General features: G+C 40.5%; 1 protein-coding gene across 5 annotated transcripts in view; it reads left to right on the top strand.

Annotated features, from left to right (window-relative positions):
• The window catches only part of RAD18 (RAD18 E3 ubiquitin protein ligase), a 147,592-nt gene that overhangs the window by 100,807 nt on the left and 25,508 nt on the right, over window positions 1–21,277 (top strand). For all 5 annotated transcript variants that reach the window (XM_087954622.1, XM_087954623.1, XM_087954625.1 and 2 more), the window contains one exon: window positions 13,343–13,405. In XM_087954622.1, the coding sequence (XP_087810748.1) occupies window positions 13,343–13,405 (63 nt within the window). The remainder of the gene's footprint in view (window positions 1–13,342; window positions 13,406–21,277) is intronic.

Genomic DNA, 21,277 nt, shown 5'->3' with positions numbered 1-21,277 from the left:
CCAACGCGGGCCGGATGTGGCCGCGGGCGTAGTTTGCCCACCCCTGTTCTAGAAGCAAGCAATGATAAACTTTCTGTATAGTATATATACTAAGAAAGCTCCATGAACAGTCATTCAGATACTTGAATAGACTTGAGTGTACAGTGACCATCAACACATTGCGTTTTGATTTCAAAATGTTTGAATAGAGCCTAAGTTGACCCTTCCAGATAGTGTGCCCGATCATTCTTGTCAAACGTTTGTGGTTACCTGGTTGGAAAGATTGAAGAGGAGGAATGGCTAGTTACACTTCAGCTGTAAAGCAGTTTTTAGAATCTGGAGACACAAGATTGTATTGGCAAATGTTTTCAGTTTTATCAACTTAAATCATCCAGTCATATACATGTAATGAAAACATCCAGGGAATAAATGAAGAAAAGGGATCAGATTTGAAAGCTTACATTTACCCCTTGTTAATATGTAATAAAGTGCAGGAGCAGACTACAACATATTGATGGATTGCTAATATTCTCCCATGAGCTGTTCAGAGCATCCAGTAGTAGTGGGAGGTGCTTCAGTCTCTGCATGTCTAGGCTGGGCTTAATTTGTGGAACGCTCCTCCTACTCCATGGGACTCCTTCCCAGCGTTCCCCAATTTTGGCTCAGCCTCGTGAGAGATAGGCAGTGCTTGTCATTCTTCCTTGGCCGAAACAGAAAAAAAATTATTTCCTTGCTAGCAGGTTTGAAAGTTAATCAGCTTGTCTTTAGAATCTTTAGCCTTCTAATCACATTGCGATCTCTCGGCGTTGGCTCCTTATCGGGCAGTCGGAGATCGCTGCGCATCAGGGAAGCGCCAATTCGCGCCCCAAAGCGGCAGGAGGCTTCGGCGCTGCTCCGTGCCCCCTCCCCACAACTGCTCTTTCTACCCCTGCCATTCCAACAGATAGCCGCAGAGTTTCTTTTACCCGAACAGCGGTGTGAGCTCTTTGCTCACTACAGAGTCGTATCACTTTCCTTCCTCCTCTGAACGCCACTTGGGGTGGAGGATTCAAACGCATAGTGCCTTCCACTCTTCCCCGCTGTTTAGTCTTATAGAAAGAGCCATCAGAGGCTATTCCTTCAAACGGCGGGAGTTTGCTGCTGGGGAGCGCGCCAAAAGATTAACGAACTCGTGGCTGCGCTAACTGTATTCCACTTCGTGCTGTGTGAGGTAACTGTCCCAAGCAGAGGTTCCCTTCAGGAACACTGGGGATTATTATACCCTTGTCTTGGTTTTTTCCTACATTCGAGGCTATTCCTACAGTTAATTTGTTGGCTTAACCCTCACAGACCAATCAACCCAGCAGCACAACAGCGAGCACCTAGGCCTGTGTCCGCCTGTGCAGGGAAGCTGTTGAAGGCCTCTACCCTTATCAATCTGGGCCTTTAGGCGTTCTCAATTTGGCTGTTTGGATTCTCAGCACTTAGCATCGTGCCATTTAATTAATATTCATATACATATTGCCATATATATATATATATATATATATATATATATATATATATATATATATATATATAGTAGTGGTTATATAATAATAATATAATAATAATAATATAATAATAATAATAATAATAATAATAATAATAATAATAATAATAATAATTGCAATAATAATTACAAGAATAATTACAATAATAATAATTATCTATTCAGTATAATATTTTAATATCAATAAAATATTATTACTGAGATATGACTCATTATAGATAGGTATTATTTTTTTAAAAAAGGAATGAAGGCCTGGATGGAGCTGGCAATCCGCCAGGGAATCGCAGCAGGTCTTCAACACGCAGTTCTGACCAGGGAACATCCTGTGATCGCTGATTATGATTCCCAGTCGCCGAGGTCGTTGACCAGGTCGGAGCAACACTATACCCAGGTACATTTACAAGGGGAAGTCCCCCTCCAAGGGCCGACTGAGGAGGAGGAAGAGGAAGAAGTGGATCAAATTGATCAAATGGAAGAGATTGAATCAGGATCAATACATGACAGCGAGCTCCTGTCAGAAGCAGACCCCTTAGAAAGGGGAATGTCTGAGGATGAGGGCCTTGCTCCTGACCGACCTGTTTTTACAGGCTCATTCCACCCACAACTTTTCAGATCTCTCTTGTTTAAGGCAAAAAACATTGCACGCCTAAACAAGTCGACCCCTTCTACCACTCCAGCTCCTTCAGAAGAGGGACCAGAAGATCTAATTTTCAACCAACCAGTAGTTGAGGCAGAGGTGATCCCAGTTCCTCCCATGTTTTCAGACCTGGTACAGAAACAGTGGGCCTCTGCAGCGGTGTACCCAGCCCCCACTGGATATGACAGGAAATATTTCAATTTGGCCCCTGATTTCTCAGAATTGTTGAATACTCCCAAGGTAGGTGAACCTATAGTGGGATTAGCATCTTCCTCCATTCCCAGTGAAGCTCTGGAGGCATTAAAGCCGGACAAAAAACGAGCCGAGCTAGCCCTACGCAGAGCCCATCAGTCTGACATGTGGGCCATCAGAGCAGCCATGGCCGCCTCCTTTACCCATTCTTCTCTCAGATGGCTCCGCCTCTTATGGGAACATGCCCCTAATTCCAACCTTAGAGCGCACCAAGATATTGCTAAACTTATAGCAGCCGCTGAATTCTCAGCTGATGCAACTTATCATGCAGTCAAGGTTTCAGCCAGGGCCATTACTTCACATGTCACAGCGCGACGCTTACTATGGTTAAAACATTGGCAAGCAGACTTTAAGCACAAATGCAAGCTGGCTTCATCTCCTATTGTGGAAGACAGACTGGCCCTTCCCTTGATCCGCTACTAATTGAAACCCGAAACAAAAAGAAAATTCTTCTTTCCCTTTTTCGGAAGTCAGATTCTAGAAACCCTCACGTCCTCATGTCCATAAACCTGACGGAAGTGTACCTACATATTGCTATTCGGCCTTCCCACTATAAATTTCTGAGATTCTGTTATAATAACCACCATTTCGAATATGTGGCCCTTCCTTTCGGCCTAGCTTCTGCCCCCAGGACCTTCAAGAAGGTCCTCGCAGCGCTAGCTGCTCACCTCTGTGATACCCCTGTACGACTCCAGTGTTATCTTGATGACATCTTGATTTTGACATCTTCCACTCTTCAAGCAGTCAGAGATACTCAGAACACATTACAATCCCTACAACAGCACGGGTTCTCAATAAATTGGAAAAAGAGTCATTTAATACCATCGACTCGATTAACCCATCTGGGGGCAGTCATAGATACGGTGGAAGGCAAAGTTTACCTGCCACCAGATAGACTAAATAGCATTCAGCAATTAGTTAAGGAGATCAGGGGTCTTAAGAGGGTGTCCCTAGCGGAACTATCAAAATTGTTAGGCAAGATGATCTCATGTATCTCTATCATCCCTTGGGCCCGGCTCCACACTAGATCCCTCCAGTGGTTCCTGCTCCCGTACCAGCGCTCCAGCCAAAGCAACTCCAAATACAAGGTCAAGGTACCATCAAAGGTCCTCATGTCTCTCCTCTGGTGGACCAGACCAGTCATCAACAGAGGCTGCCTCTTCAAAGAGCCACACAGACTTACCATCACCACTGATGCTAGCCTGTTTGGATGGGGAGCGCACGTTCAGTCGCTCACAACCCAAGGCTGCTGGTTCGTCATAGAACAGTTGTGCAGCATAAACTGGCTGGAGCTTTGAGCAGTACACCTGGCTCTCCGCAGCTTCCTTCCACAGGTACACAATCAACACATACTAATATTGACCAACAATGTAACAGCCAAAGCTCACATAAACAAACAGGGGGGCACACAGTCGAAACATCTCATGCAGGAAGCGGAACACTTATGTTGTTGGGCGGAGAGCAACCTACTTTCCATCAAAGCAGAGCACATTTTTGGCCTGTCGAATACACAGGCAGACTGCCTGAGCAGGGCCACGATTGATCAATCGGAGTGGCGCCTCCATCCGACCCTGTTTCAAGAGGCGGTCAGGACATTTGGACAGCCGGTGGTGGACCTGTTTGCTTCCCCCCTCAACGCTCAGCTCCCGAGATTTTTTTCCAGGTACCCCTCGCAAGGAGCGGAGAACTTCAATTCGCTCTGCTATTGTTGGCCCCCGGGACTTCTGTATGCATTCCCGCCACTTCCACTGCTTCCCAAGGTCATCCAGAATCTGCTAGACGAGAGGGTGGAGCTGCTTTTAGTAGCTCCTTACTGGCCCAGACAGCCATGGTTTGCAGACCTCCGCAGTCTATCTGTATCAACACCATGGAGAATTCCGCCAGCCAGGGTCTCGCTAACCCACGGACCCCTTCAACATCCGGACCCTCAGTGGTTGCACCTGACCGTCTGGACGTTGAGCGGAGTCGTCTGAAGAGCAAAAAGTTTTCCAACAGAGTTATCGCCACTATCCAAGCCGCCAGACGCCCCTCAACAACTCTCATTTACAATGCCACATGGTCCAGTTTCTACAAATGGTGTACCGAGTCTCGAATTGATCCCATCTCTCCATCTGTGGCTCAAATCCTAGAGTTCTTGCAAGAGGGACTTGACAAGGGATTATCACCTAATACGTTGAAAAGACAAGTGGTGTCAGTTCTCACTTGTGAAGGCCTACTATATCTTTCCCATCATCCACGCATCCGGAGTTTCCTTTGAGGAGCCACAAATTTACGCCCTCCAGCGGTACACCGTTATCCCACCTGGGACCTTAACAAGGTCCTCGTCGCACTCACTAAGGGCCCTTTCGAACCCTTGAATCATCAAGTCTCCAATTTCGGACATATAAAGTAGTTTTCCTTGTAGCAATCATTTCTGCTCGTCGTATTTCGGAGATTGCAGCTTTGTCTATCAGACAAGATCTTTGTGTTTTCCATTCTGACTGGGTGGTCCTTCGCCCTGATCCTACGTTTATACCCAAAATTAACTCGGTCTTTCATAAGGCACAAGAGCTGATACTTCCTAATTTTTGTCCCAGACCATACCAAGGGTTGGAACTACAATGGCATAGGCTTGATGTGAGGCGAGCATTACAAATATATATTAACCGCACAGTGGCTTTCAGAAAAACGGAAGCCTTATTTGTGTCGTTTCAGCCCAACACTCAGGGATGCAAGGTCTCGCCTTCTACAATAGGCCGTTGGCTACGGGCTGCGATAGCGAAAACGTATCAGTCACAATCCCTGCAGGTGCCCAAGGGCATAACAGCTCATTCAACAAGGAGCACCGCAACATCAGCAGCATGGGCCACACAGGCACCAACAACTGAAATTTGTCGAGCCACAACCTGGGCCTCTCCATCGCCATTCATTAGGCATTATAAAATAGATGTATTTGCATCCACTGAGGCCTCCTTTGGCAGAAGAGTTCTGCAACGGGTCCACAGGGACCAGGAGGGGATTCCAGGCCAGATGGAGTCCCTCCTGTAGGACAGGCCAAGCTTTGGTATGTTCCACTACTGGATGCTCTGAACAGCTCATGGGAGAAAGGGCATTGGTACTTGCCTGACACACCGTTCTCTTTGAGCTGTGAAGAGCATCCAGCCCCACCCTTTTTCCGTCTGGTGGGGTCCTGTTTCGGCCAATGAATTGTTAGGGCATTGAGGATGAGGGCGTTTATTTCTCTCGTCTTCGCCAAAACTGGGGAACGCTGGGGAGGAGTCCTGTGGAGGAGGAGGAGCGTTCCACAAATTAAGCCCAGCCTAGACATGCAGAAACTGAAGCACCTCCCATTACTGGATGCTCTTCACAGCTCAAAGAGAACGGGCATGTCAGGTAAGTACCAACGCCCTTTTTCTGTATTGCACTAATAATAGTAAACCTGCTGGAGAAAACATGTGAAACATAGCTTCTGGAATTCTTTCCAATCCCTTGAAAAATGCTTCATGAATGGGGAGAGAAGGAGGATTGGTCTTAGAATGGATCAATGTGTTACATTCTGAACCACTGTCTAACTGTTTCTCCTCTGGAGATTTTTTTTTCTTTGTGTTCTCTGGCCAGATATAATGCATATTTATTTTATTTATTTATTTGCTTATGCCATACCAAATTTGGTCCTGTTCTATTTTGCTGCTGGAGATATATTATTTTGACAGACAATTCTAGCCCTGTTTACGTAACAACTTTCAAAAGTTTGGTTGGGTTGGAAAGAGAAAGGACATGCATTTCTTATTTATCATATAGCCCTGCTGTGATAGTTTCTTATATAGTGGTGAGATTACTTCAAATTATGTTTTCTATTTCTATAAAATAAAAATCATATCCATGGTCAATCTTTTGGAAGGTAAGATTAGATAATGAATGGTAGCCTTTAGATTTATTTTTATCAAAAGTTCCCAAATTTCCATTTTTACCACTTCTTTTTCTTAGATATGTCAAGTAGTTAACAACAATAACAAAAAAGCCAAAAATCAAATGTTTGAAACAAGCATCATTTTCTAAGAATAAATTAACATTAAAACAACTTCGCACATCACTGTTGAAATGCAGAAAATTCTGCTTTTCTTGACCAGTTCTCACTCAATTTGATGAATTTGCTTTAGGAATCCTTTCAAAGAAGGGAATGTTGGATAAATTCTCATGACTTGGATTTGCCATTCATTCAAATGGTCAAAGGGTATCTGTAAAGGACTTAAATTTTATTGTACAACTATCTCTCCCACAGTTTGTAGCCTCTTCTTGGCATCCCATATTCAACTTAAATCCCAAGAGAAGGTGCCATAAGGGAATTCTTCCCATTGAGCTTTTTCAGTAGCAATGCTACTGTTACTGCTAAGAGGGAATTTTGCCCTTGAGAAATTGTTGGAGAATTTCTTCTTCCCCTGGAGAAATTCAGATAAATTATCCATTCAGATTCTGGGATCACAAATCCTTGGTGAAGAATGTTGACAGACTATTTGTGCTGTCTTGTGGAATGCCATTGGAGAGGACACAAAGTTCCACAGCCTAAGCAGTTCCTGGAAAGCTTGTCTAAATGTATTGCTGTGATTGCTGAATCATTTTAGTGCATTTGCTTGTAAAGATGATTTAAATAAAAGTGCTCAGGTTACATGTGAAAAAAATGGCATTCAAATAGTTTTGTCCCGAACTGGTAAATATTTTGTTACCATACTGAAAATAATTGCAGGTATATTCCAGTATACTCTGACGTAGCATATCAGTGAGAAAGAAGTAGAACAGGCAGCCCTTGATTTAAGACCATAGTCAAGAACTATGTCTACCCCATTTTAGTTCACTCATAAAGTACGTAAGGCAAATGCACTGCCAGCCTCCTCTAGCGTCTGCTATGTTCCTGCCTTGAGAATAGTCTCAATATTCTAAGTATAATAAATCTTCCTACATTGTTAAATAAAGCAATTTTTCATATCAAATCAATCCTTTCAATTCTTTTAGTTTTTGATTCCTGATCATCACTGCCATTCAAATTTCTTCTGCTTTTGCCAAGAAAACAACATAGTTACGTCCACCTGGTAATCAGAAGCTCACTCAAAGGAGTATTTATGTTTACTGATAATTGTAGTATATAAAAATGTATGTACTAGTGTGAAATCTAATAATTCATGGCTTTCTTTTCTCCCTGCAATCCTTGCGTCCCATAAGGCGGTGAAATCTTAAAACTGGTAAATATTTTGTTACCATACTTGAAAATAATTGCAGGTATATTCCAATATACTCGGACATAGCATGTCAGTGAGAAAGAAGTAGTACAGGAAGTCCTTGACTTAAGACCATAATTGAGCCCAATATTTCTGTTCCTCAGTGAGACATTCGTTAACTGAATTTTGCTCCATTTTACTATTTTTCTTGCCACATTTGTTAAGTGAATCACTGCAGTTGATAAGTTGGTAACATGGTTATTAAGTGAATCTGGCTTCCCCATTGACTTTGCTGGTCAGAAGGTCACAAAAGGTGACCATATGACCCTGGAACATTACAATCGTCCTAAATATAAGTCACTTACCAAGTGGCTGAATTTTGATCACATGGCCATTGAGGTGCCGTAACAGTCATAAGTGTGAAAAATGGTCATACATAGCTTTTTTCAGTGCCGTTGTAACTTTGATGGTCATTAAATGAGCTGTTGTAGATCGAGGATTATCTGGCAATTGGAACTGTTCCTCATGAATAATGAATAGAGATTATTTGTGTTCCATTCAAGTGGCATGAAGAATGAGTCATTAATGCCCATTCCTACCCATCCCTTTTTATCCTTAGTACATTGACCTTCAGTTGATTTAGACAAAATGTAAAATCACCGAACTGGTAGTTACACCGGTCGGATCCCACCCCTGACTATATCTGGTGATATTTGTGAACATGCAGTCATGAACACTAAGATGGTCAAGTGCGCAGAACATTGCTATTTTATCCAGGGAAGTTTAGGTTTAAACTTTTAACTCAGTTACTTCAGTTCCTCCACCTCTGGAAAGAAAATGACTGATCCTAACGAACTAAGAAAATGATTTCTTCTTTCAAAGAATCTACCCTCTTGCCTCTCACGTATCCTATAATTATCCATCCCACATTTCCCAGCTCTAGCCCAATTACCTTTGACTGCAGCTGAAATCAGCAGCAATACATTTAAAAAAAAAATGTAATATGTGTCCAACAGCTCAAAAATTATAGTCCTCTCAGGCATGTCAGCACTACATAATAAATGGATTTATTCCTAAAGGTTCAGCCAAGATCATGAGCAAGATGCAAGAAGCTTTGAGGGGAGAAGGAGAGGGCAGTGAAAACCTCTTCTAATTACAAATAAGTTTCTCTTCTGTTACAAGTGGCAGGAAAGGAAGGAAACAACAATGAAAATTAAATTTAAAAAAAAACATTGCTTCAATTGTGCAGGTCAGAGATGTTTTCCACAGTAAAACATGGTAAGCACGGAGGTAATGCCCAATAGACAGCAGGCGCTACACATTTAGTCTTGCCAGCACTGTGAATTGATCAAATAAGTGGCAGTAGGGCATACTCATATGCATAACACATTTTGGAGCTGAGACAAGCATTTCTAATTCCTTGAAATTAGATTAAACTTCATGCATTGCACCTTCACATGACAAAGTTTTCTTGATGTAATTTTACCTCAAAATGTACCTGGAAATTTTCATATTTGAGTTTTGCACAAGTCAAAAGGTCTTGGAAAGCTTTTGTTTCTGATCTACACAGCTCTTCTTTTAACTGGGAATTTTATGGAAGTTTTCCCTGTTCTGCCTGCCAGTGACTTTTGTGCACCAATCAATTATATCCCCTATTTTGCTCTTTTGCATTTTTTTCTCTGCCAAATGAGTTATTGATCAATGGTAGACAATTATCTCTGGGAATTTATGTACCTCATGCCATAATCACAACAAAGATATTGCACTAATCAGTTCCATTCACGGCAGGCAAAAAGTTTTCAGACATCAGATATTAACATTAGTGATGAACAAAGGATAAGAATCAGAATTTTTAGCAAATTTCTAGTGTGAGATTCCTACAGACCACTATGTCGATTTGGGGGTAAGGAACTGAAACTAGTAGAAGTGATAGTGCATGGATAAATGTGATAAGGAGATAATGTTTAAAAAGGCAAACCAGTAGTAGTGCTTGACTTACAATAGTTCATTTAGTAATTCTTCAAAGTTACAACGGCATTGAATAAAGTGACATGTCCATTTTTCAGTTACAACCTTTGCAGCATCCCCATAATCATGTGAACGAAATTCAGATGTTTGGCAACTGGTTTTATATTTATGACTCTTATTGTATCCTGGAGTCATTTGTTCACTGTTTGTGATCGTCTGTTGAGCAAAGTCAATGGAGAAGCCAGTTTCTCTTAACAAATTGATTACTCACTTAACAACTTAAGTGTGTCAGTATTCCAGAAAAACAAACTCCCAATACCAAAACTCCAAGACAGGCATTTTCTCAAAGTTCCATTTTACTGTATTAGAGTAGTCGTACTGGCACATCTGGGAAAACCTGAATCTGAGAGTTCCAGATTTTCCCATAGTAATTCAAAATCGCAACTCCATCCCCTGCACCCATCGGTACAACAGATGGCCCAATCACCATCCATCCCAACTTTGAGCCTCTCTTAACCACTCATCATCCAAGTGCAGGAATGACATGACCTTGATTGCAAAGAAGAATGCTATTTTGGCTAACTACAAACACTCTACAAAATCCTCCCTCCCAATTTCCCAGTCACAGGAATGTGGCAGCATGGAAGCTCCTGGTGCTAATATGGTTTCCAAAGCTGACAAAGTGATTCACTTAACTGTGGCAAGAATCGTTGCAAAATGGGACAAAGCTCACTTAACAAATATTTCACTTAACAACAGAAATTTTGGGCACAATTGTGGTCATAAGTCAGTGTTCTGTCTCACTTTTCTTCTTTCCCAAAAGATGAAAGAATACAAACTCACACAAACACAGGCAGGCAAGCTGGCTCAGACTTCACAGAGTTAATTCTTTGGAACTGATAATATCCTTGGCATTCCTGCCTGCCAATTCTGAATTGATAACAAATAAAAATCTACTCACAGAAAATTACAAGGCAGTCCACAAAAATCATTCACGAAGAAAATCTGAAGTAAGATTAAACTTTGTCCCATACAAAGTTCCAGCCGAAAACACACCCACTTTTATCCCCTGTGGGGTGTGGCTCAATGACTCAGCTCACTCTCTGACCCTCCCACGCCCTCCTATGTTGCTGCTCACATTTCTCCCTACAACGCTGCTTAGGATCAAGTCAACACTCTTCCTCTTTACTCCCTGTCAGTGGCTGCTCCGATATGCCTTCCTCCTGATTAATCTCAGGATTAATCTCTTGGTTGTCTGATGAAACCTGAGGGAGGAAGGCATTGCCAGAGAGGAAGGTCCTGGGGAAGAAGGCATTCCCAGTTCCTCTTCCTCATCTTCATCTCATCTTCCAGGTCTTCTCCCTCTGACAGCATAGGCTCGGGAATCGGGGACACAACAAGTCAATATCTGTACTATTGGACAGTTTTGCCACAATAGCTAAGAATGAATTGTTAACAGAACACAATTTGAGATGTGATATTTTTTTTGTTAGAATAATAAATAGCATGTCAAATTGAGTACTTTATTAAGTACTTTAATGCATTAACCTCATTTAGCTATCCAGATATATCATTTTTAATAGAACTGTCATTTTACATTCATGGTTTATGTTTTCAAAATATCTAAACAATTAAGTACCTTACTTGTTTGGCAAGTTTAAGTAAACAGTGAAAGGTTTCAAGTCACACACAACCTTAATTTAATGCAGCATTAGACTTCAATTATAAGAATGAAACTGTGAGAGAGTTTTTCTTTGTGCAAACCCTTGACAGGCACGGAAACCTTATTGATTTTTGTTTCCTGTGGATCAATAGCATTTCATAAGAAAAGGGTTATCTTTCCCCTTCTTCCATGTCTCTGACTAATCATTGGCCATTATAATTTGAGAAGAATAGAATAGAATAGAATAGAATAGAATAGAATAGAATAGAATAGAATAGAATAGAATAGAATAGATAGAATATTTGGCCAAGTGTGATTGGACACACAAGGTATTTGCCTTTGGTGCATATGCTCTCAGTGTACATAAAAAGAAAAGATACATTCATCAAGAATCAACATACAACACTTAATGATAGTCATAGGGTACAAATAAGCAATCAAATCATACTAGGAAACAGTATAAATTGTATGGATACAAGCAACAAGGTTACAGTCATACAGTCATAAGTGTGAGGAGATTAGTAAAAGGAAGGCTGGGAAGATTAATAGTAATATAGACTTAGTAAATAGTTTGACAGTGTTGAGGGAATTATTTGTTTAGCAGAGTGATGGCATTCAGAGAAAAACCATTCTTGTGTCTAGTTGTTCTGGTGTGCAGTGCTCTATAGCGTCGTTTTGAGGGAAGGAATTGAAACAGTTTATGTCTGGGATGTGAGGGGTCTGTAAATATTTTTCACAGCCCTCTTTTTGACTTGTGCAGTATACAGGTCCTCAATGGAAGGCAGGTTGGTAGATGTCAAGTTGGTAGTTGTTTTTTCTGCAGTTCTAATTATCCTCTGAAGTCTGCTGCAGGACCAAACCAGACAGTTATAGAGGTGCAGATGACAGACTCAAAAATTATTCTGTAGAATTGTGATGCAATTGAGATATATGTAACCTACAAATTACATATAAGATCATGGATGATCTTTAAGACACACTGGTCTCCAAAAATATAATTCTGGTGCTCAAAGTATGACATTAATTTGTATAGATTTTGTTTCTTTCTCAAGGTTGTCAGTTCTTGCTCCCTTGTTGTTTAGTGTCTTGCTGTTACGTTCTTAACCATTTCCTTAAATAGGAGACAAACACCGGGCACGGGGTGGGGATCCAAATGTTTTTAATCTTTTCAAGTAACCATATTGAGGGGGGAGAGATAATTGAATAATTTCATCCACAAATGTCCTTTTTATAGCTCCCCAAATTATGAGGTACCTGGCATTGTACCTAATTAGTGGATTATATTTCAGCCATGTATTCAAAACTTTAAGTTTTTCAGTTAACACCTTACCTCTTCAGGAGTGTTAGAGACTGCTTTCCTACAAGATGTTTAAAATGAAATAAACATATCATTCATTCACATTTTAAGAAGGGAGTTTCATATGATTTCATTGTTAATAATCTTTTGTTTCTTTTCACTGCTGTTTCAGTATTTCTTCCTGATGCAGAGGGTTTGAAAAGTAGCAGTTTCAGTGAATGTAAATTCCCATGATGCTACTTATCTGTTTAAGAAACAGGATTTGGATATGCAGATGTCTTCATCATAGCTTAGACTATATTTATTATATAACATTTGCATAGAAATTATTTTATTTATTCCTAATATTGATTTTCAATTAATTCTAAAATGCTTTACTTTTCCCCCTAAATTAAACAATGGCAATTTACCATTCTGAAACTTTTAAAAGTTATTAAAATGTTGGCAGAGTTTTTGAATTTTATTGTTATGACACTACTTTAAAAACAAAGACATTTCTCTAGCTTTTTAAGAAAAGAGTTTGATTTTTCAAACTTTCTGGCAGAGAATGCTTTATTACTTGCTACTTGATAACTCAAGTCAGTCCAGAAGTGCTTAATAATCCCCCATTTTTAAAGAGCCCAATGATTATTGTAAGTACATCAACCTAAAAAAGGAGAAATGAAAAGACAGAAGGCTCTCAATATTTTAATAAAGTCAGCGCAGCTTCTATCTTACTTTGGCCTTGACAAGCTGAATGCTCCCTCATATGTTTAATAACTCCTTTGATGTATCTGACAATTTTCAACAAGTAATCTAAACTAAATCTTACTTTGCCTTTCAGCTCAAGTTCGGACATCATAAGAGATTTAGAAATAGCTGGGATGTGTTCAAACTCATCAGATAAGTAAGTGTGAAATGAGATCATTGTTTTCCATGTCATAAAATTATCGTTGATTTATTTTTGTCACTTAGCTAGCAGGAAACTTGGCCAGTGTGGTTGGAAAACTTGCTAATTATCTTGGCTTGGAGTCAGAAAACTTCATATATATAAAAAAGATTTGATTGCAGGTGAGCTTCCTTCTCCTGAAGGTCAAGTTCCTTCAGTTTCCCATTAGAATCCAGAAAGCTTCTCCTGGTGGTGAGAATGCCATCTTCAGTCTGGGATGTTATATGGCAGGGGTGTCAAACTCAAGGCCTGGCCTGTGGGGCTGCCCTGGAAACAGTGAAGGACCAGCCCACGGTGCCTCTGCCAGCAAAAACGGAGCTTGGGAAGTTCACATGTTGCCGTCCCGAGCTCAGTTTTCGCTGGCAGAGGGTTGGAGGAGACCTTTGCAGCCTGAAACTGAGCTGGGGAGTCTGTTTTCACTGGCAGAGTGCTCAGGCCGCCACAGGCACTCCCGACATGAGTGACATGCTGGCCATATCCACCCTGACCACACATAGAGACACCCCGATGTGGCCCTCAATTAATTCAAGTTTGACACCACTGCTATATGGTGCAGGAAGCACAAAAACAACAAGAAGAAAAACATCTGAAATGAGTGTGTTCCCTTCTATTAGCAAACCCTGTCTTTTCTTCCGCCTTCTGTACTATATTCCATTCCATTTAAGAGGGGGTACTCTGACCTTTCCAATAGAGCTTTGGCAGGAACAGAGTTTGTCAAAGAAGGAAGAGAAAGCCAACTCAGTTTTTGCTTATTCATTTCTGCCAGTGCAGAATAAAGGCTGATATTAGTATCATTTTATTCCCAGGACTTCATGTTTTAATTGTTGCTTCTGTCTCTTCCAAGATTACAAACAAGCTGTCTAGTCAATGAAGACTTAACACTGAAAGTACTAAAACTGTCTTGTCTTTCCATTATCATGTTGCCATTCTTATTCTCTTGGGGCTCATCCTCACATTGACAGGACTATGCTTTCCTCCCATCCTTGAACCAAAAAACAACAACAGTTGATATTAAAAGATTGCCTCTGAAGTCTACCTTGACTAAATATTAGTTGTCCATCTTGCTGCCTGTAGATTGTAATGCAGAAGACTTTAAAAGAGAGATTGGCAGAATCCTTGCCATCCTTTCCCTTCCCACTCAGTGTTATCTACCCATAGGAAATTGCCCTTCTGATATGTTTTGATTTTCTGATGGAGGATGGTTTTTTTAATTTTTGACAACTCGAAGCATAAAATGCTGAGCTGACTATGCTGTTGGTCACTGATAGATTAGGTCAGTACAATTGGCAGCAGTACCATTCTGGGAAAAATGGAGATCGAATGACTGCTAAGAAAGTAGAAATGGGGAAATTGGCCTGGGTATGTAGAAGAGATGATAAGTCATCCCAGCCCCAATCCGGATTTCCATAAAGCCAGGAAAAAATACCAGTAATCATCTCTATTTCTAGAACGAAACTGTCTATCTAGTCAATTTCAACCCAGCTTTTTTGTGATAGGTTAGTCAATTTCAATTAACCAAACTCTTTGGGTTTGGGAAAGAAAAAAGTAGGATAGCCCCTCAGTGGATGGGGGGCTTGCTGTTTAGAATCTGTTTTCCTTATATAATCCTGTTAAACTGCCTCAGTTAGTTTGGCCAATGCTCCAATCACACAAATTCAGTAAACAGGAGAGGAAACAAAAATTAATTAGCAGTCTGTTTCCCTCCTCAAGATGGATTAGCAGTTAAAACACTGAACTTGTCAGCTAGAAAGTTGACTGGTCGGGTTTGAGTCCCAAGTGTCATGCAATGTGGTAAGCTCCTGTTACTTACCCCAGTTCCTGTCCACCTAACAGTTTGAAAGCATGCAAATGCAAGTAGATAAATAGGCACCACTTTGGTGGGAAGGGAAGGTTCCATGCACCTCATGAATAGTCATGCTGGCCACATGATCATGGAAATGTCTTCAGACAATACTGGCTCCCTAGATTAAGAAACAGAAATGAGTACCACCCCTTAGAGTTGGACACCATTGGAAAGGGGAAACCTTTACCTTTATCTTTTTTTCCCCCTCCTCAGCTCCTCCTCTGTGCATTGCCTTTTTTCATGCAAACACCCATGTCAAATTCATGTTAATTCATTCAGTTTTTATTTGGAAATATATTTTATTTGCTTGAGGAAATGTGGGAAGGTTCATCGTTCCCAGTTGTCAGGTTTTACACTCGAGCTCAGCACTGAACCTCAGACAGTCCAAATGCAGAATTTAAGAATAAAAAGACTCTCAGACATGATTCAGTTAATCAGAGCTGTTTATAATAGATAAGAATGAAACCGTATGCATACAGATTATTTGCACTATGGGAAAAAAAGCTTTGTATAGGTGCCAGAGTTTAACCGCTAGGCTTTTCTTCTTGTCTTTCCAAGTAAATAGATATTTGGCCGTTCATTTAGAGGCCTTGGGCAATTCAGACATTTTTACCTAAAGATATTTTCTGATCTGGGAACCACACATTTCTACTTGATTAAATTGAGCACTTATATTTAATCTAATTTGAGTGTAGGGTAAAAAAGAAAACTTTATTCATAAGGTTGAAATTGAAATATTTGGTTTCTTCTATAGCTTTGCACTGTCTAGTTTGGTTAGGCACAGGAGAATATATTCCCAGCCAGTATAAGATTTCTTTGTTTTGGTAGCACAGAGAGCTTCTTCTTCTTTTTTTAACTTTGTGTGACAAAGATGTTGACTCTTAGGAACATTCTAAGTAACTCCCTCCTGTTTTTAAAATGGGTCTATTGACATTTCTCCTGAAATAATGATTAGCAAGAAGACAAACAAAATCATCTTGACAGGTAGTTTATACAAAGTGAAAGAGATTTCCCGACTTTACTCCTGGAAATAAATTAAAACAAAACAAAATTACCATGCATAAATTGAGAAAATGTATTCATAAATTGTTTATTGCAGAGACTATTCAAAAGTTTGTAGGGAGCAATGTTAAACATTGCTTGAATTGGCTCTATCCTTTGACATATTGAGGTTACAGGTACTGTAGTTCTTACTAAAGGACCACATGCTCAGCAACTGTTCAGTGAGTGACTAGTTCTCATAGTTGTGGCCATCACAATGACCCTGCAATCATGTGTTCAGCTTGCAATTTTGAGATCATAGCGTCACACAGATTCGTGATTGCCTTTTGCAACCTTCCCTGCTGACTTCAAACAAAGTCAACAGGGAAGCTGGCAGGAGGTTATGAATGACAACCACACAACATTGCATTTAACAATTTACTTAGCATCAACAATGGTCATGTGATATCATGTTTTATGACTGTCACCTAATGACAGAAATTCTGGTCCTGATTGTCATCATTAATCAAGAACTACCTATAATAGTAAAATTGAAGCTTGACTGTCAAAATGTTTTTTTTTCCTTGCATAGCACGCCACCATTGGTTTTGAAAGAGGGGAAGATGGAATATAATTTAAAGATGCAGTATACACAATCCTTGATTTACTTAAAATTTATGTTGCTAAGCAAGACAATTGTTAAGTGAGTTTGGCACCATTTTACAACTTTCCTTGCCACAGTTGTTAAGTGGATCACTGCAGTTGTTAAATTAGGAACACGGTTGTTAAGTGAATCTGGCTTCTCCATTGGCTTTTGCTTGTCAGAAGTTGCAAAAAGTGATCACATGACCCTGGGATGCTACAACCGTCATAAATATGAGACAGTTGTCAAACATCCTAATTTTGATCAGGTGACCTAGGGGATGCCATAACAGTTGTGTGAACAATAGTGATAAGGCCATTGTAACTTTCAACAGCCATTAAAAGAATGGTGGTAAGTCAAGAACTACTTGTACAGAATAACTCAAACTTAAAATCTTCTTGTTGGGATTTGTCACTGGTGGATGATAGAACAATAGAGCTAGAGATACTGTTGAATTATATTCTGAATACAACTGTGTATTTTTTAAAATAGTGTTTGTAGTTATAGTTGTAGAAAGATTCATTTTTATTCCGCAAGTAGTAATTAATCAATGTGCGTGTGTGTATTTATATGTGTGTGTGTATGTATATAATTTAGATGAGTTTGACTTCTTATTAAGCTGAACTGCTTATATTAAATGTGTTATAAAAATTGTTTATGCCTTTTAAATCCTTTCAGTTTATGAACCTGGTTCATTTGTTGCATTAAACATGAATTATTGCATTATGGTATAAGGCGTTGTATAAACCTTACTGCAATTTCTTCAGTAAGGTATACTAAAAGAAAGTACAGCTTAGTGTTCTGTGTGATGTGTAGATATAGTCACCTTGTATGGTCTAAAACAGAGGCTTTCGACCAAATGTTTACAAATCTGTAACAGACCTGTATTAAATGTTACAGTTTTGTTGATGAAGATGCACTAATTTGGGCAGATGAAATCGTTCAAGTAACTCGGGTTTCTCAAACTCTGGTACTCTGACCCTCTTAATATAATTTCTTTGAACACACTTTCTCCATGAATAAACATATCAGACTATACTCAGACACAGCTCTTGCTAGACAGTATCATTCTCCTTCAACAACAAAAGATGTAACTTTCAGATTGCCTGGAATTGTTCAACACCAGGGACACACGCACACGCACACACACACACACACACACACACACACACTTATTCATTCAGTCAGTCATTTACTGCAGGAAGAAGAGGTAACAATTGCTCAGATTACCTGGAATGGAAGTAATAAAGTCAGTATCAGAGGGTATCATCAGTATCATCCACTGTCTCCTTGACTGAGAAGAACTGTTTTGGAAGAGGGGAAGATAAGACTGAGCAGAAACAGTTCAATCCTAATCTTGTAATCTTGGACAATGCTCAGGAGTGGTTTTGGCCTTTTACAGGAACTAATGCTAGAATTGCAAATACTATCAAAGGAGAGATTTACACCTGGATTCCACAACTATCTTCCCAAGAGGACACAACCCATACTTGGAGGCCTCATAGCAATGAAGAAAGACTGCTGCTTTTTCTTTCATTGTCATTTATAACAAATTTATAACAAATTGCCATTTACAATATGATTCTGGGAAAAATCCTAAATTTTATTTTTAGCATTGTACAATTCTATTTCAGTTACTTTAAAGAAACACATTTTTTAAAATAAGAAAAACAACATTTTTGGATAGCAAAACCTTTTATAGAACTTTTCTCCCTCTGGACGTTTCCTAGAAAGCAGTTTGAATGTTAAAGCTCTTTCAAACTTGGATTTGATGATGATGATTTAAAAAAAAAAACTACCTAAAAGGAAACTTGGCCAACAGAAAAGTCTTTTTGGAACAGTAAGTAGCACTTTGAATTATTTACCATGTTCTAATAGGAGAAATAATAAGATTTATTAAAATATAATGATTTCTATTTGATTTGAAAATGTAATCCAAATTATTGCCTAGAACATGACATTTACAGACTTTGTAGAGGAAATGGTAAATGTTCAGTTTAAGCTTGATAGTATTTTCCAGTCTTTTAAAATGCACGTTTAACAAAGAAGCACATTATATGAATGACTGCTTATTGCTTTTAAGAATTTAAGAATTTTCTGCAGATTAAAAAAGTAGTTCCTTTCTTGTATGCCAACAACTTTCCAAATTAGCTTGTGTAATGACCCGTAGTCTCTCAAAATAACCTAAAACATACACTGCTCAAAAAAATAAAGGGAACACAAAAATAAGACATCCTAGATCTGAATGAATGAAATATTCTTATTAAATAAGAATATTCATGACATAGTTGAATGTGCTGACAACAAAATCACACAAAAATTATCAATGGAAATCAAATTTAGCAACCCACGGAGGTCTGAATTTGGAGTTACACTCAAAATTAAAGTGGAAAACAATACTACAGGCTGATCCAACTTTGATGTAACGTCCTTAAAACAAGTCAAAATGAGGCTCAGTAGTGTGTGTGGCCTCCACGTGCCTGTATGACCTCCCTACAACGCCTGGGCATGCTCCTGATGAGGTGGCGGATGGTCTCCTGAGGGATCTCCCACACCTGGACTAAAGCATCCCCAACTCCTGGACAGTCTGTGGTGTAACGTGGCGTTGGTGGATGGAGCGAGACATGATGTCCCAGATGTGCTCAATTGGATTCAGGTCTGGGGAACGGGCGGGCCAGTCCATAGCATCAATGCCTTTGTCTTGCAGGAACTGCTGACACACTCCAGCCACATGAGGTCTAGCATTGTCCTGCATTAGGAAGAACCCAGGACCAACCGCACCAGCATATGGTCTCACAAGGGGTCTGAGGATTTCATCTCGGTACCTAATGGCAGTCAGGCTACCTCTGGCGAGCACATGGAGGGCTGTGTGCCCCCCTAAAGAAATGCCACCCCACACCATTACGACCCACTGCCAAACCGGTCATGCTGGAGGATGTTGCAGGCAGCAGAACATTCTCCATGGTGTCTCCAGACCCTGTCACGTCTGTCCCATGTGCTCAGTGTGAACCTGCTTTCATCTGTGAAGAGCACAGGGCGCCAGTGGCGAATTTGCCAATCTTGGTGTTCTCTGGCAAATGCCAAACGTCCTGCACGATGTTGAGCTGTAAGCACAACTCCCCACCTGTGGATGTCGGGCCCTCATACCACCATCATGGAATCTGTTTTGACTGTTTGAGCAGCCACATGCACATTTTTGGCCCACTGGAGGTCATTTTGCAGGGCTCTGGCAGTGCTCCTCCTGTCCCTCCTTGCACAAAGGCGGTTGTAGCGGTCCTGATGCTGGGTTGTTGCCCTCCTATGGCCTCCTCCATGTCTCCTGATGTACTGGCCTGTCTCCTGGTAGCGCCTCCATGCTCTGGACACTATGCTGACAGACACAGAAAACCTTCTTGCCACAGCTCGCATTGATGTGCCATCCTGGATGAGTTGCACTACCTGAGCCACTTGTGTGGGTTGTAGACTCCGTGTCATGCTACCACTAGAGTGAAAGCACCGCCAGCATTCAAAAGTGACCAAACCATCAGCCAGAAAGCATAGGAACTGAGAAGTGGTCTGTGGTCACCACCTGCAGAACCACTCCTTTATTGGGGATGTCTTGCTAACTGCCTCTGCTTTCCACCTGTTGTCTATTCCATTTGCAGAACAGCATGTGAAATTGATTGTCAATCAGTGTTGCTACCTAAGTGGACAGTTTGATTTCACAGAAGTGTGATTGATTTGGAGTACCATTGTGTTGTTTAAGTGTTCCCTTTATTTTTTTGAGCAGTGTACATTAAAGTCCGGTAATGCCTTCAGCTTAACTTTACTGTTTTATTAGGCACAGTTTAAAGTCACAAAAGTAAATAATGAGGCAAAAGGAAACCAAAACAAACCGCATTGACGAGAGTTCCGAAGCAAGCCAAGATAATTAATCATACATTCCAGGAAGATAACGGGGAGAGTCCATGGGAAGAACGCCAACAAAGATAAACCTCTTTCAAAGGAAACACTAAACTTTGACTCCAGCAATTCTGACTACGCAGATACAAACTTATATACATAGCTCCCACCTGCAAGCCACGAGGAGGATCATGGTAATCTCCTCCTGAGTAGACCTCGCTTTTCCCTGATCCTCTCCTCTCTGCGTGCCCTAGGATGGATAGGGGATGAGCCTGGATCCTCTTCTGATTGCTCAGCCGGCCTCTGCCCTTCCCCAGCCTCTTCCACCACCTCTGGAACCACACTCCCACTCCCTGTTGGCTGTTCCTCCTTTTCCTCAGAGTCAGTCTCCACCAAGGGCATGACAGCTTGATAAGTATTTTGAGTAATGGACAGCTCTTTTAAACTTGGGTTATGTTTAAAATTCTTGTGATTTAAAATA

This window comes from Notechis scutatus, chromosome 2, assembly GCF_049901735.1.
Source record: "Notechis scutatus isolate UNSWTSFEM ecotype Mainland chromosome 2, rNotScu1.2, whole genome shotgun sequence".
Classification (NCBI taxonomy): Eukaryota; Metazoa; Chordata; class Lepidosauria; order Squamata; family Elapidae; genus Notechis; species Notechis scutatus.
This window is presented reverse-complemented; position numbering and strand designations above follow the sequence as displayed.